Genomic DNA, 17,534 nt, shown 5'->3' on the forward strand with positions numbered 1-17,534 from the left:
AAATTTTGATACAGAGCAAGACTTAAGGTCATGGTGTCACAGACAAAACCCATTTTGGCTTCTGCAAACCATATAAGCTCAAAATGAGGTGAATGAAACTTCACTTTGATTATTCAGTCTTCCTCAAAGCTACATGACCGATGCAAATAATCTTCCGTCACTGCTATTAGATGTCTGCTATTAATCTTTTGCTTACCTCTCTGTCAACTATCTTAATTTGACATGAACTTTATCAATTCCCCTCCATTCAACTTCCATTCCTCTTTCTCCCTCATAACAATCATCTTCCTCTTTTGTGCTTTTAACACTACCCTAACTCCTGCCTGTCTTGTATTCCCTTGTTGTCGCCATGTCTACTCTCATCTCCCTGTACTACTTTCCAGTTATATTCAAGGAGGTAAACACCTGTAACCCAGCCACTATCACTGGAACCCTTTCCCGTATCTCACTGGATGACGAGGATGATCCAAAGTTGCCATCCCTTCAGGAGGGGGAAGTGGGTGTCAACTTCAGCTCCCTTCCTGGTAACATACCCCCTCCCAACCTCATAGTACAGGTATGGTGTTGAAATTCACAATGAGACAAACTGATGACTCTTGTATTGCATGCTACACTTTTCTGTCTATCAACTGAAACAATTATAAAGCCCCACCCTATAGGTTTATCCATAAGACGTCATCTGATTTAAGGTTATTTGAAGTAGCTGCTACTTAAGTGTAGGATAATTTTTTTTTTTTTTCTAAAAGGTTCCTCCCCTCAGCAGCCTCAACGAGCTGAGTGAGACACCCCTAAAAAAGGAGATGAACGTGGATCAGCAGAGGCAGCAACGCAGTGGTGCTCCTATCTATCTGTGCACCGAGAGTGGCCTAGGATGGGCTCGGCCGCCTACCTCCTCCAACACCTCTCAGGACGGAAGTGCCGGAAGTGGGGGAAGTGGAGGAGGAAGTGCAGGAGGTGGGGAGGGAGACTATATGGTCTTACCTCGGAGGACAGTCAGTCTAAAACCTCCAGTAACCTCCTCCCAAGGAGGAGGTCTGGGACTGGGGGGAGAGGACAAGCCTCTCAACATCGCAGTGGAAGATCCCCCTTTTCCGCCACCTCCCTCTCCCTTGACCCTCCATCCAGCTGAGAGTGAAGCCTACCCTGTGGATTTTGTGCCATCCAGTGTGGGTGACATGAACATCACCATGAACCTCAACCGCTCCTATGGGACAATCAAAACTATACCCCACAGACATGACCACATGATGCCTCAAGGTGGTCTACACTCACATGGAGGACATATGCACACCCATGGGCATTCACTTCATCTGAAGCCAGGCCAGAGGCCATCGGTCAGACAAATTTTGACTGGAGGAACTACAGTGGAGAGGACCAGGACACTACCACGAAATCTGGGCAGCACCAATGCGAACACCAGCCTCTCAGCAGGATCCCTGGAGGTGAGTGAGAGGGAAGGGTGTTAGTTTATCTCACTATGCCTGCCCTTCACTTGAGTTCACTTTTCTACAGGTATACATTGAGTTGGATTTTGTGGTTGTGTTGCTTTGTTTTGATGGAGTTATATCACTCTCACCACATTCTCTTGAGAAGAGAGTCTGTTGTATGTGACTTTCTGTCTTTGCAAGGAATTTAAACATTTTAAAAAATGAAAATTAGCATAAAATTAATGTATTGCAATGTTAGTTCAAGATGTAATGGAAAAAATATAATACATAATCAATATTTCCTCTTAAGTTCCGAAATCAAAAGTAAGGCTCTATTATGTAATGATGTATCATTATGGTCAATATTTAGAGCTCAACAGAAAATGGAAATAGCAATAGATATTCAATACAGCGCACCCTCGCGGTTAATGCATTACAGGAACCACATGCAAATAACAAATTCAATTTGTTATTTAACGACAAACTATTTGTCTTATTATGTACGGTAACCTTCCTAATACTGATATTAAACAACTTCCTACCTGAATAACTTTTCCCACACTCTCATTGACTGTTTAAACCACGTTTGTGCGTCATAGAAGTACGTTGTGTACCGGGACTCATGGAATGTAGCGCACTTCTAGATGCTGTCAGCCAATAAAATGCATGTACGGTATCAAGTGACTACCTACCAAAAATCCATGCGCGAATGTGCGAGGGCACACTGTATACAAAATACACCTGGGACCTCTAGATAATTAATATGATATCTAAAATTTAAAGTCTGTGACATATAGAAATAATATATCCAACACAGTGAAAACAGTGTAATGAAGTCTTCATAATAAATCTGCTATAACTACTACTTCAAGCTTAGTAGTATTTCCAGCTGCTGATGATGAATGTTGGACAGAATTGCTGTATTGACAACAGCTTCATCTTTGTGTACTATGTGTGAGTGTGTTTCTACCCCACCTTAACTGCATCAAGTGCACAGCAGACATACTGGGACAGACAACAATCAAAAAATTAACCCTGGGGAATAGTATTCAGCTCGCTTATTTGTTTTTCACATGCAATCACAGAAAGGCAAACATACAATACACATATGATCAAGACTTCAAGGACACAAATGTATACAATTTCTATCTTCCCCTAATGTGACTTTGCTGAATCATAAAGTAGATTTAGGACATGGAAGCATCTGAAAAGTGCAGATATGTCTTTTCAGTTTAATGATTAAGAAAAATTATTAAAACATATTTTTAAAATAGTATCGGAAGAGCTACAACACACACACACAACACACACACACACACACACACACACACACACACACACACACACACACACACACACACACACAAGAGAATAGTTCACAGAAACATTATGCAATGATTACACTAGTGAAACAAGTGGAGTATTGAAATATTTGATATTTGTTGCTTACAACAAACTATTTGCTGTGAAAGCAAAAGTAAATGAGAAACCTGTGTGTCAATGTGACTGGCTGAAGTACAACAATCAACATGAAATCCCAGGAGCAAAGTACAATATTCATGTTAAAATTTGAATGATCGAGCTAATGACTGCTTCATTTCTTATATATAACCAAAAAAATATGCAATATATTACACATTTATAGGTTGCATGTCTACCCTGTTACAAAGCAAACTATTGTGGGCTATGTCTTTGTAAGGTAAGACTATCTCTGCCGGTTTACAGTAATTTAATAAAGTGTAGAAATATTGAAATTCAGTAAATAGGGCATCCCTTAGCGAAGTTAACCTCTGACTTTTTTTTTTTTCCACCATTCAATGTTGGTGCCATGACTTCAGATCAGCGAGCAAGCCCTTTCAGAGCATGACTACATCTTTTAAGTAACTGGAGTAACAGCCACTGACAAATGCATATCGGCGATAGTGAAATTGATAGAATGTAATGCATCGTACCACTAAGGACAGATAAGTTGGATATGGCTGCAGCTGTTAAATTGGAAACTTTTGTGCCACTTTTTTCAGCTATTCAGGCCATTGTGAGGTGCAAACAAGACTATATGAAAATCATATGTTTGTTATAGCTCTATAGGTCAAATTTATAGTGAAACGGCTGATTTATGCTGGGGTTGCAATTATTATATTTGAGAGTATGTGAAACAAGACATTATTCCATTCTAATTATGTTATTCTACTTCACTAATATAATTACTTTGAAATAGTCTAAAAAAATATTCTTTGCCTTGACATTTGCAAGAACAGATATGGCGTGGGTAGCCTTCGCATATTACTCATATTGTACTGAACAAAGTAGCTGTGAGATCCATAGGTGAACTGAGACATTCTAGAGGTCTAGAGGTCTGTGGTAGTCAAGGGGCGGACATTGATGCTTTCTTCTCTCCCCTTGCCCTTTCCTCTTCCAGAGGAAAAGAGTACGGTACTCTGAGCTGGACTTTGAGGTAAGATTCCAGACCTCTTTCCCTGTCATCAGCCTGTCTCTGCTTTCTTGTGCTTCCGCCAGGAATTGAGTTGAGCATAGAGGAGCAAGAAGCATTGCTAAACCCCTCCTTTCTCCCTTGCATTCAGAACTGGGAACTTTCTCAACCTGCCTTACATAGGGTGCTGTTTCTCCATCAATGGCCTTACACCTGCCCCCACCTGCTTTCAGTCTTAAAGGAACGAGTTATATGTCAATTAATCTTAGCATTGTAGAAACAAAAGCATCCCACTAACATGTACAAGTAAGTTAATCAATGCTTCCATTACGTGGTTGGGGTCCTGGTTGAAGAAACAGCAAAGTAGAGTACTTCTTGTGCCTGAATGAATACAGTTCACTTCCTAGTCAACACATGTACATGATGTAGTTGAGTGCCTGGTTAAAGGTGTTGAAATGACATAGTTTGGCAATGTGCAAGTTTGTTTGTGTTCCAGTGTTCTGTGAATCTCCAGTCTTTAGTGAATGTCAGTCATAAACCTCAGTACCGTCTTCACATGTTTTTTTTAATTGAGTTATATTTAAAGATGGAAAGACTGGACATTCATCCTCCACTACAGATATTGATCTTTCATATAGAGGGTATGTGTGCTGACAAGTTACGTTAATATGGCCTCTTCTCTTCTTATATATATATATATATATATATATATATATATATATATATATATATATATACTGTATGTATATATATACTGTATGTATATATATAAATGTACTTTATGATTAATGACAGTGTCATCGTATTGGCCTGTTCAAAAAAAATTTCATCCTTTGGTAGGATTATTATATCTTTTATAGCTATATTATTTATATGTATTATTATTATTATTTAACATTTTATATCTATTATTTTAGTATTATATATTATTACAGTGTTTTCCACACTGTAAGGCACACCTATAAGCTATTAATTTTCTCAAAAACTGACAGTGTGCCTTATAATTCAGTATGCCTTATGTATGAGAAAAGTTTTTAAAAAGGGCCATTCGTTGAAGGTGCGCCTTATAGTCCAATGCACCTTATAGTGCGGAAAACACTGTGTGTGTGTGTGTGTGTGTGTGTGTGTGTGTGTGTGTGTGTGTGTGTGTGTGTGTGTGTGTGTGTGTGTGTGTGTGTGTGTGTGTGTGTGGGTGGGTGGGTGGGTGGGTGGGTGGGTGGGTGGGTGGGTGGGTGGGTGGGTGAGTGAGTGAGTGAGTGAGTGAGTGAGTGAGTGAGTGTGTGTGTGTGTGTGTGTATATATATATATATATATATATAATCAGGCACCAGTTTTTGGGTTCATTGATTATGCCAGATATAGAAAAAACTATCTGATAACCAAGCAGCAAAGAGCCATGTGGCAAATAGCTAGCTGCTTCTTCTTAACTGAAAGTGTAGAATACCCACTTTGTTGTAATTGAAGCCAGTGATAAGCACCAAGCCCGGTCAGTAAGATTGTAGGTTTGAGTGCTGGCATCTTGCCCCTATGTCACCCTGAACCTTTATGCTTACCTGCTGTCTAGTCGCTCCATTTCCCATTAGTACATAGAAATTGCAGCAGTGACACTGATGCATTCAGTTTGTTGTCCTAAAAATTAAAAATCAGAACTCAGCTGCTCTCCAGCCAGACATTTTCAGAGCACAAGAGAGCCCATTTTTGTCTATCTTGACAAGAGTTAATTTCAAGGCCATCTGTTGAGAATTTATCATGTTAGACCTAAATTAACACAATTACCAGCTAGCAACCACCTGTCTGTGACAATGGCATTTCTTTCAGTCGTGCTCATCCTGTCCTTACTCTGTAGAACTCCCAGCTTCAAAATTATTAAAGACAGAGGAAGAGGAGGATAAAAAAAGCATGAACCAGCAATCATACATTCTGTCAGCGTCCCACTCTAACAGCTTTTTTCATGGCTGGCATCACTGTATTCCCTAAGCATTTTATCCACTACTGTTGCCCTGCCTGCCCTTATATTTCCCCCTTTTTCTTTTTGTTTTTTTCTGTTTGGTTCATTTTTGCTGTCCCTTCCTTTTTCCCTTCCAGAAAGTGATGCACACTCGCAAAAGACATTCTGAGCTGTACCATGAGCTCAACCACTCGTCCAAGTTCCATACCATAGACAGGTATAACAGGGACCCAGCCATTTCCACATTCAAGGTAAGACCATTGCCCAAAAGTGGGATGGGAACACGCTGTATCCCCTTCTATACTTTGCCACAAATCCCTGCCCCTTTACCAAGAAATTGTAAACATAAAATGCTGACCCATACAGATCAAAATTACAGCAGTGTGCTTCATAGGAATTGGTCGATAATTTCAGAGCTTACACTTACAGTCCAAAAGAAAATCCAGTCAAATGTATCATAAGGTTGTACTGAATGTGGATACACAGTATTATTATTTACATTTGTTCAGCCCTCAATTCCAGCACATTATGAGAGCTAGGTGAGTGACCCTAAGCTTCAGGGTATACCTCTGTGAGTACCCCTCAGGCACTTCTGGAGGAACTCATTCAATACAGAGTGAAAGGTACAAGGAAATTCAAGTTCTAGTTAGCAGATGGTTTGAAGACTCTCACAGGTGACCATGGCTCAAGCCCCATTCAACACCAAGTCCCAAAGCTAGCCTTGTGTTTCAGCATTGTAAATTATGTCTTGAATTTATGTGTCAGCCTGCATTCCTAATGTTGTTATTTTATCTTATAAATAAACTAACCAATCTGTTACTGTTTCACATAATGAAACAGTCCAAGGTGATACGTTATTTGTTAAATGGTTTGTCAGCAACCTTAATTTGGTGTCCACCTGGATATCCAGACCAGTTTGCTGCCTTTAAATCTGAAAACATTGTCTGAGCGAACAAGGAAACTTACATGTGAAAGGTATCACCAATTACTAAATGATTAATTTTACTTTATAATTTCACGTCTGGAGTATTTAATAATGTATTTCATTCACTATTACATGATTAGTGAATTATTAAATGCTGATCAAAATAGTTGATTACGTGTTGGCAGTGGAAAGATAGTTAAACATGATCTGTTAATGAAATATCTGTAATTCTAGAACTGTTTCTGACTCTTACCATTTTTTTTTTCCATAATCACTTTATATAATGCACTCTTGAAAAAACCCACATATGTTTGAATATACAGTATGAGTAGTTTTTCTATGACTGATTGGATTTTTTTGTCAATGTTCTGTACAGTGCTTTAAAATGTGCATGTCTGGGTGTCTGCCATGTGTGTTTGTGAGATTCTTGGGTAGGCACCTGTGAACTTGACACTTCTTTGAATCGTTAATACACCATTAGCAGCAGACGAAAGAGTCCCTACTCGCTCTGCACTGACCTTCACAGGGCCAGTTTCATTAAGAATTAACCACGTGCACATGCTTGCTCTTCCCTCATCTGCTGAAGAGCATGGAGGCATGATGAGTTAGTCAGCCTTGATAGGTCTGCTCCCCCGTCATATTGGCAGCATGTTGGTTCACATGTAACTTATACTTAGAATAGAGGAACAGAAGCCAGCCTGACATTCTTCATATTCCCAAAGTCATGAAGCAACACATACACACACTCATACACTAGCTCACAGCCATATCCCAATGCCAGAATGGCAACCTTTTCCTTCAATTCTCATTTGCTCAGAGTCTTGATGAAGATTTTCAGAAATGCTGGCCAGCCCCCCATTTATTCATGCCAAGCAAATATTTTATGGAAGACAAGAAAAATGGCAGGCTGCTTGCAAAGGCATGAGCCATATATTAGAAGTCTGTAGTTCTTAACAGTTTTGCTGCAGCATGCTAATTTTCCTCAGAGGGAACGCAGGTATACTTTGAGATTATGCCCACATGTCAAGAAATAAGCCCAGACGCAAATAATAGATATGATTGTAGTTGAACCAATTAAGACAATTTGGAATGCTTCTTTCTTTATCTATAAAAGAAATGTCTCAATATTTATTTTTATGCATTTCCTCTGCATTAAAGGAATAATTTTAATGGTGAAATTAAAGCATAGTGTGCATATGGCTTACTCGTACAAAATGCAAAAAAAAAAAAATTAAGTTATTTAACAAGGAATAATTATAGGGGTAATGCTATCAGTGTCCGACCTCTGACAGGACCCAGCTTGATTTCAGCTCTGCTGTTGTCAACATCTAATTTTTAGTGTCACCTCCAGACACGGACATGCTGACTAGACTGTAATTATGGAGATGAGAAGTGTGTGTGTCTGTGCAGGTAGCTGTGCATGTTCATTCACTTTTATCCTTTTCAGACTGCCTATGTTTGCAGCATGCCTCTGCGTGTGTTCTTGCAGCATATGTGTGTGTGTGCCCTGTTGTTTATTTTGCTTACGTGCTTTCCTGTTTTATGTTTGAGATCTGTTCAAAGCACATTTACTCATTTCTAGGTGCACAGCTGGATTATACAGTAGGTTTAAATTAATTCAGTTTTTCTTAATCAAGATACAGAGAGATGAATTATCCACAGAGGTTCCACTCCTCTTCAAAGCAAAATAACCCTTATAATTAAAATTTTCTAATGACATATTTTGACAATAACATAAGGTCCAGGTGTCAAATGATTACAATTGTTCATTTCAATCTGAATTCATTCATCATAAACATATTGAATTAAAATATATTTCCATAAAACATTTCCTCCGGGATTAATAAAGTATCTATCTATCTATCTATCTATCTATCTATCTATCTATCTATCTATCTATCTATCTATCTATCTATCTATCTATCTATCTATCTATCTATCTATCTATCTATCTCTCTATCTATCTATCTATCTATCTATCTATCTATCTATCTATCTATCTATCTACTCATAATCAATGCAGATTTTTGAAGCATGAGCTGTTCAACATAACTATGCCACAGATGTGGTTAAGGCTCACACCCAGCATAGGAGGATTCTCTCGGCTTATTGGAGCAAGCTGACTCTTCACCTATGTTACTTTTTTTAATGGGATAATGAAAAAATAACCTTTAACCAGCAACAACTGAATTTGAGGATCAATAACATTATCAATTGCAATAGCTGCTGCCATTCATTTCAATACTGTGGGACCTCAGTTGATGTGGAGGGAGGCTATCCATATCCAGTAGTTGTCAAGTGACTCATGTCCTCAAGCTCTTCCTCTTCATGTGCCTAAACTCTGCTGTAATCCAAACTAAAAAAAACATGAATCCACTCTAACAACCATGACCAATGTTCATTCAACACAGGTTCCCCCTCCCCCACCACCGAGGCACAACACTGAGCCATCACTAGTCCGCAGAACATCCCTCGTTTACAAAGAAAGTCAACGTAAGACATATGAAACCCTACATAAACCTTGTGCTGTAGAGCCCCTCTAACTCATCTTAAGGTAGATGAGTTCATGCACTCCATAAGTGTGTCTCATAGTTTGCTGTGTGCACATTTTATATATCAACGATTATCGATTTTGTAATCTTAGTTTAGCATTTTAGCTGTATACACAACATGCCTGTCATGATTTACATTTCTCCATATATACAAGTAAAATATAAATTTTGGGAATGGGCAATGGATATAATAGCGTACAATTACATTTTCTTGTCTATTCAAAGGGCAGAAGCATGAGAAATAAATTAATCAGTTTGTCCATTCCTCCAGTATAAGCTGTGAACCTGCATGTCGGGTCAGCAGCTCTGGACTAACTTGCTCCATATTGGGTTTGGGGTAAAAAGCAGACACCCTAGCACACTTTAAAAAAAAAAAAAGAAGCATATTCTACATACACCCTACTAACAGTTGCAGTCACACAGATGGTGTCAAACTATGTGCTCACTCATGCAGTGCTGCTCTTCTAGTACATTTCAGCAATCACAGTGATGTGGCTCTACATATACTGTATATGATGAGCCTAAATATTAGATTGCCCCAGTGGTGTGGTGGTGTAATGCTCAAGTTTTGTAACCCTGTACTTCTGCATTGATGTAATGAATGTTAATTCCTCTTATGCAACTCAAATTCATCATGAGGTATACAGTCTGAATACGCTTTATCCAATATTTAGGATTTGTAAGGTGAACTGATGTAGGACTGGATTTGTCTTCTGCTATAAAACTTACAGCTGTTGTCTGCTGATGTTGTGCCATTTAGCGGTATGTTTTCAATGCTGTAGTCCGAATGTGTGTGTGGTGTGACAAGTCCTACATTCATGGTGTCCATTTCAGTGCCTTGGTTAAACTTCATTATCTAAAGAACATAAAAAAGTGATAAATCAGTTCTAAAATACAAGCATCAAATCTATAACCCATAAACCTTTTACATAATGTCTCTTAAACTAGCTCATTGGCACTAAAATGGGCCAAACTTGACGTACATTGTTGTTGATAAGGGAATCGAGTCCAGAAAGGTCCTCATCAATTTTACTTCTCTATATAGGTAGGTTATTTTTGTTATTTTGAGGAGATGAGTGGATATCAGAAATGCCTTATTCTATGAAATATAAATACACAAATTGTGACAACAGTGTGCAGTATTCTGAATAAACTGGTGCAAACGCACACACACACATGCAATTTCACACACAATACTTTGACATCCAGCTTTCTGTTGGTTCCAGTGGTCTTGGGTATTACAGTCACAATCTACACAATTCAGTCTTGTCCTTTCCTGTCTTTCCCCATCCCTCTCTCCTACCTTTTCATACTGTTAACATTGTGTTTTCCAATAACTGTTAATCCCCACACCCATCATAGTTATTACTAGGGGCTGGTGACTCAGTATGAGGCTCATAACTGGAAAAAGAGGGAAGCAGACACTATATCACAAGATTCCCCCATTGAGCTCATTGTTGAAAATCACCTTGTCTGACTTTTACATTAGGTTGCTGAAGCCAGCAAAACTATTCCTTACTCTGAAAATAAATGTAACCCTCTGTTACATATTTTGTTGTTCTTTTTGAAAACTTTATGCATGACCTTTTAAAATCTACTCTGCAAAATGGCGTACTGATAAACTATGGCTTGCAAAGGTCAGCTGAATTCTGTGGCACAGACATATAATTTTCCTTCTTGCTTTAGACATCTGTGCACATTTTAATGCAATGAAATGCAAACCGACTCATTTGCATTCTGAAAAGTGGCTATGGAAGTCAGAGAGGTCACAGTGAGATAGATTGTTGATTGTTAGCTGATAATTTGAACTACAAGGATCACAACTGCAGTGGCTGACCTGAAACCAGTTCTTTTGGTTTAGTTACACAGTAAGAGGGTAAAGTCAGTTGCACTTCTGTATGTTTCAATGAGTTGAAATGGGTAGAAAGGGGACTTTGCATAAAAGCTGATGATGAAAACAAATACAAAACCTGCTGTTTTTTAAGTACAGATGATGCTGTGGAAGTAGCCATATCGCTACCGAAGGAGGGTGCCTCCACTAATAGAGACAGGATACAAATGGAGTCAGTGGGGTTACTGGAACACAGAGTGGATTGCATTGTGTCTGGAACACAGTGTGAATCTGCATTACTGCTTGCGCTAATGTTTAGATTTAAAACCACTTCTTGGCCTCAGTTGCTGTGGAGGTACCATGTTGCTTCCTTTCCTCTCCACAGGGTTCAGAAGGTCGTAACACACATTTGCATTCAGTGCCCAATGATGCTGTGTTGTGCCTCTCTGTGTGTGGGATGATGCTGTGTGCAAGAGTAGAAGAGCGGCAGAGAGTTTGCACTGCATAATGGGCTGGCTGATGCATTTTTTAGCTCTCAAATGGGATATATTTCCATCCCATTGTCTACTGTGTTCTGATGAAATGAAGCATGCTTGGCTTCGTTGCCAGATAGACACTGAAGACTTGTGCAGAATGCAGTGGGATGGGAGAAAAGACAAAGAAAACAAGTAATCTTACTTTGTTGTGATTTCACTCATGCTAGATCATAGCTGGGACAGCGAACAAATTTTCCCTCGTGAAAGATGCATTTGCAATTCAACGTGCGTGGGTGTTGACATGCATTTGAATTCTATCACAAAGTTAGCATTAGTGGTTGTTGTTAATATTCCAGCAATAATTTGGCCGCTAAAGAGAAATTAACTGAGGTAATGTGTACGCTTTGAGGATGTTTTATAATGAAGATGTATAAATTAAAATGACAAACTCAATTTTTGTTGATTCACTTGGGGCTTTTCCTGCAGTTGCAAACACTGTAGGTCTTGATAGTCAATTTGCTAGCATTATGCTAAAGGGCTTCAATTTCACATTCCACCAGTAAACCAAGTACTCCTCTCTTATTCCTCTTCATATCTCATTATATCTTCTATTCATCCTCACGGCTTGACATTTTCTCGCTTGCCATCGCCTTCATTTTCTCATTTCTCCCTCTACATACAACCCTCAGTGGCATATTTGAGACATTAATTGAATAATTAATTCCTCTCATTAGCCTGTTTTTAATTATTTCCTTGCCCCCTTTTCCATGCTGAGTATAAACTCATCAATTGTTTTCACCCTTCTACACAAATTGCCCATGAAAACCATGGGACAGTGGAGTGTAGCTTTAGTTCCCTGACTCTATCAGCGGCTCCTAATGGGGGGACAGCTCACCCAGGCGGAACAAGCCCAATACTGGCTTCGTGCACCAAGAGTCCCAATACTAATTTAGCTCATTTAGTGTCCTTGTGCAATTTAAAGGGAGGTGCAGAGGGCTGAATATCTAGCTGGAACTGTTTTTCCTCTACGAGCCCTGCCTTTGCATTGCATTGCACATGCCCACATTGCGACACACCAAGCCTGTGTGTCTGATTGCTTGCTTGCTTTCAGTGTGCTACACTAATGAAACGTATTTGCCCTGAAGGATCTTATTAAGTGTGACACAAATTCATCCCCAAATAAGGGGGTAAATGGTGTTAAAGAATGTAATGTCCACTTAGTCTCTTTTTGCACCATTGATAAATAGAAGGGAATTTCCACTTGATGGCTATCTCAGTGATATCATGAAGTAAATGAAGAAAAAACCTTTATAATGTCCATTTTTTGTTAATTGAGCCAAACCCTACCTTCTGATATCCACTCAGTCTGACATTACTTTGCTTTATGTATAAATGTGATTTAAATTTATTTCATGTGAACCTTCATACACAGTGTGTCTTTTATTTGCCTTACAACCACATTTTATTGAATTATGTTTTGTTTTGTTTTTTGTTTGTTTGCTTTATGTTGCATGCTTGTTGTCATGTCCCAGTTTGAATGTAACCAGACAGTCAGCAGATCCATGGGCATCCAAGTCAACAAAGGTAAAGTTAACCCACTTAAACAAATTCACCTGTCCATCTGCTTCATCTCCCAAAGACAACCTGTCACATCTTTCACCCACATCCACGCACTTTTTTTGTTCCATTGTCCAAATTAAGGGAACTGAGTGGCAGATAGTGGATCTCATCCACCAACACTTTCTTTTTGAGCTGGCTTTAAATGCGCAATGGCATTTTTTCTAATTTGTACCAAGCCTGCAAATTGTTTCTTTCTCCTATGTTTAATATTCATGGAGCATATGCAATTTTTTTTCAAAATCATCCAGCTTGCCTACAAAATAAAATGATGGGCATTTGGTGGTATGTATGCCCTCTTTAAGCCTATTCTATATACCAAACAAAACTGTGAGGGAATATACTTTAATTTGGCCGCATGCAAATTCTGTGAAAGCCTTACCATGGTGGAACTTTTTATCATTCCTGATTTTGCTAAGCACACCATCAGAAAGTCAAATTTCATTTATTTCCTGTGACTTTTCAAACTGATGGCTGTCAAGTTGCGCATTTATTTAATTGTTGTTGGGTTTTTTTGGTTAGTTTTTTTGGTTTTTGAAATTATGACTTGCACAAGTATCGTTGTGTTTGTATTTCTGTAAATGTATCGAAGTACTGTAAATAGACCCAAGTGTTATACTTACATTAAACTACTGTTAGGTTCAACTGGTAGGTTAAGCTAACTAACTTTCCAAGACAAGGTGCTGATTTGAAGCAATAAAAATGTTATTTCAAAGACTTGTTTTTTAAGGGTGAGGCTTACAGTGTACAAACTATTGTCATACCGCTTCAAAGTGATGATGTACAGGTATTGTAATTGTCAGTGTTCGTGTGTTCGTCCGTTCGTTTGTCCACCAAATATCTTCACAACCATTGCAGATAGAAAGATGAAACAAAAAGCACATTACTCAGGCGGCAAAGGGGATGGAAATGAGATGATGCCTTTGACCTTGAGAAAAGTAGGTCAAGGGCAAATTTAATTTTGTACACTCAGGAACTGGATAAGATAGAAAGACGAGGGAGAAGGCCAGTGTAAGACCATAGATCAAAGCTAGTGCTTTGATATACATATGCGCTAGCTTTGTTCTATGGTCTTAATCACGCTGGACTTCTCCATGTGCACTAGACTATGCACTCGTCAGGTACTACTTTCAGGGTACCCTGACCTACCCTGAAAGTAGGTCAGGGTAAGTAGCGGGATGTTGCAGTCTCAAATCCCAACCAGTGAAACTCCTGCATTCCAAAATCTGTGCACATCTTGGGTAAAAAAAATCCAACCACCTCTTTGAAATTGCTGGTGTCACCACCAATCTGCTATATAAAAATACAAATAAAAGCTAGGAACATAAAAAATAATGCATAATATTGCTTAGACACAGGGGACGTTTATCTGTTGAAGCTAGAGGCAGAAGATGGTGTTGGCCAAGTCCATTTTATGGCCTAGGTTTGACAATTTTATGAGGTGTTTTAACACATGCATTATAAAATAAATAATGCAGACAGTGTATATAGCATTTTCACACAATAATAACCAGATTATCGATCTTGTTTCAACATTATTTTGAATACATGAGCTCCATTGCCTCTAGTGTTGCACAGTTAACTCACAGTTATTCAGCTGTTTCTGTCAGTTTCCTTTTTGCTAACATATCATCCTTTCTTTTATCAACTAGTTTTGTAGTAGCTGTAGTTGCTATCATGCTGTGTGACATGTAGTGACATGTCTTTGTCACTCTGTCCATGTGTCATCAGTTTTCCTTACAGAATTGAGACTTGAGATGTTAAAAATATTCATTTGTAGCACACTTTCATTATGCATGTGAAAACATGCTCAAGATGAATGTTTTGTCATCTTCTGTTCTTGTGTGTATGTAGAGAGTGTGTACACATGTGGATCTGAAGATTGAGAGAAGGCGTAACTATAAGTACAAAGCAACAACTTCCTGCATTTTTTTCAGGGCAGAGTTGTTGGTGACTATGAAAACCCCTTCTGCTCTCTTTCTTTCTGGCTCTATCTGTCTCTCATCACCTGCTCCTTGTATTCTTCCTCCCATTTCATCACCACAGAGGGAAAAGAGATGGAGCATTTCATCTGCCGGAGGTGAAAAGAACTCGTCGAGTGTAAGTAGAGGGGTTGCTGGCAGATAGGCAGAAAGCGAGGGATGAAATGGAGCTTTGGCGCAAGCAGGGATTGGAGGCAGACATAGATGGCGAGAGGGAATGGTAGACACGCAGTGGCAGCACAATCGCGTTAGCATAGTCTCCCAGGGATAAAGTTGAGCTTAACTGCAGCATTACGCACACTCCTGCATTACAAAATGTTCCTTCGCCAGCATTTAGCATGCAAATTGGCTTCCAGATTATGCCTTTTGTATTCATTTTACCAACTGTCAGGCTGTGGTGCAGGGAGAATCATAATCAGGCAGATAATGCCCCCTAGCGAACCAGCAACAATCACTCTGCAGAGGGTGGACGTTAGCGATGGTGTTACCACAGATCCAAGAGTTGTGTGTGTATGTGTCTGACGGACAGATTGAAATGGATTTAAGGTGTGGATAGTTCAAATTACATATGTGGTGTAGAATAGTTAGATGAATAGAAAGATGGTTGTGTGGCAAGGAGAGCAAACTGAAAAGAAGTTGAAGTAGATAACTGAGGGAGATGCAGCAGTAACCCCATTAATAGCTACATAGATATAGATACACAATTGTCGGTGCGTACCTGAAAAAGACAGTTTGTGGATCAATAACTCAATATTTCATTGATAATAAAATAATCTATTCCATGTAGTCTTTCTTTTTGTTTTGTCTGTGTGACTCCTTCCAGCAGGAGTCATCCAGGATAGAAATCCCTCATGTCTGTCCCAGCTTGTATCTGTGAAATCATTATCTCCACAAGATAATTAGTCCCATTTTAATAATGGTCCTTATCTGATGTGTAATGCTACCTCTAATTTCAGTTTTAGCTAATTCCCCAATGTGTATTCCACATCATTGGCGGGCATATCAGCAGACAGCATGAAGTGATCACTGATGTTAGAGCCTGGTAGGTTCATGCTTTTATTAGACAAGTAAAGAGTGACCGATTTGAAAAGATGGTGTAAAGAGAAGGAAGATATTTTAACATACCTAAAGCAACAGTGATAGCTTTCCAAAAAGATAGAAGAATGGTGCTTTGTGCTAAGGTATATATGTTCCTGGTTGTGAGTGTTTCTGAGGTTAAACATACATGAAATGACACTGAGGGATTCATCTCAGTACATCAATATTGCAAAGTTTAAAGACAAAAATAATTGATTCTATGAGTAAATATGTAATTTATCTGTAAATGTATAATGTGGCTACTTTATTTAAAGGGAAACTTTTCTTTGTTAAAAATAACCACAGCAAACAGTCAGCTACATTACCTAATGCATTTTGAGTACACCCAAAATGGAAACTGCAGTATTGTAGGTAAAAAGATATAGATGAGTAATAATAATAATAATCCCAAAGGAAAATTATTAGTTTAATGTTGGGGTCAATATGACCCACCATGATGCCCGAGGACAAACAATCCATGGAATATACTTTTAGGCTGTTAATACTACCATGGTTCAGTTTGGGCACAAATTGTACATAAGAGCTATTGAAAAAGGGTTCGTTTTATATATATTACAGCTTATTTGTCTTTATATGGATGTTTTCCTTGTCTCTTCTGTCTCCCACAGGACAAGTCAAACACAGAGGATCAGAGCTCCTGGGACAGCTTCAAGACCATGACCCCCGAGCTATCCATCTTGCCTGGGGAGCAAAAAGATCGGATGGAGCTGCACAATAAGAACTGGGATTCCTCCTCTGCTAACACACCAGACTCATCTGAAGGAGATTTCCAGACTGAAGTGTGAAGACACCCAGGCGTACACACACTCACTTAAATACACACACACGCATATGCTGAGGTAAAGAGGCACATTGAGATACTGAACTTCTGAAAAGATATACATAAGTATGTTGTTTTCTGCCAAGATCTCACACACATCGCTCCCCATTTCTTGCAATGTGCTCAGTTGGATGCCATGCTGTATTTGTTTACTGTTGGAGAGTCACGGAAAGAAGACTGTTCTACTCTATATTTTCGCAGAGACTATTTACAAGAAAGAACAGGGGCTTGAGACCTTTGTGACTGACGGAAATTTTTAAATGAACCTAAAAAAGCAAAACTATGAAGAACTTATTTCTGAGAAAATATGTCTTGATTTTATTGTGGAGAAAAAAGGAATTATTGTTCAGTTGTTTGGAAATGGGTGTATTTCAGCACCGCTAAATTCTTTTTATAGGAAGGGAAAGAAAATGTCACTGACATTTCT

General features: G+C 38.9%; 1 protein-coding gene across 1 annotated transcript in view; it reads left to right on the forward strand.

The window, feature by feature from the left end:
• Positions 1-17,088, forward strand: part of adgrb2 (adhesion G protein-coupled receptor B2) — a 136,695-nt gene extending 119,607 nt beyond the window's left edge. The window contains exons 29-34 of the mRNA XM_068332855.1: positions 384-556; positions 747-1,442; positions 3,847-3,882; positions 5,944-6,057; positions 15,254-15,307; positions 16,896-17,088. Of these exons, the coding sequence (XP_068188956.1) occupies positions 384-556; positions 747-1,442; positions 3,847-3,882; positions 5,944-6,057; positions 15,254-15,307; positions 16,896-17,072 (1,250 nt within the window). The 3' untranslated portion in view covers positions 17,073-17,088. The remainder of the gene's footprint in view (positions 1-383; positions 557-746; positions 1,443-3,846; positions 3,883-5,943; positions 6,058-15,253; positions 15,308-16,895) is intronic.
• Positions 17,089-17,534: the final 446 nt, after the last annotated feature.

The sequence above is a fragment of the Antennarius striatus genome, chromosome 14 (assembly GCF_040054535.1).
Source record: "Antennarius striatus isolate MH-2024 chromosome 14, ASM4005453v1, whole genome shotgun sequence".
NCBI classification, from domain to species: domain Eukaryota; kingdom Metazoa; phylum Chordata; class Actinopteri; order Lophiiformes; family Antennariidae; genus Antennarius; species Antennarius striatus.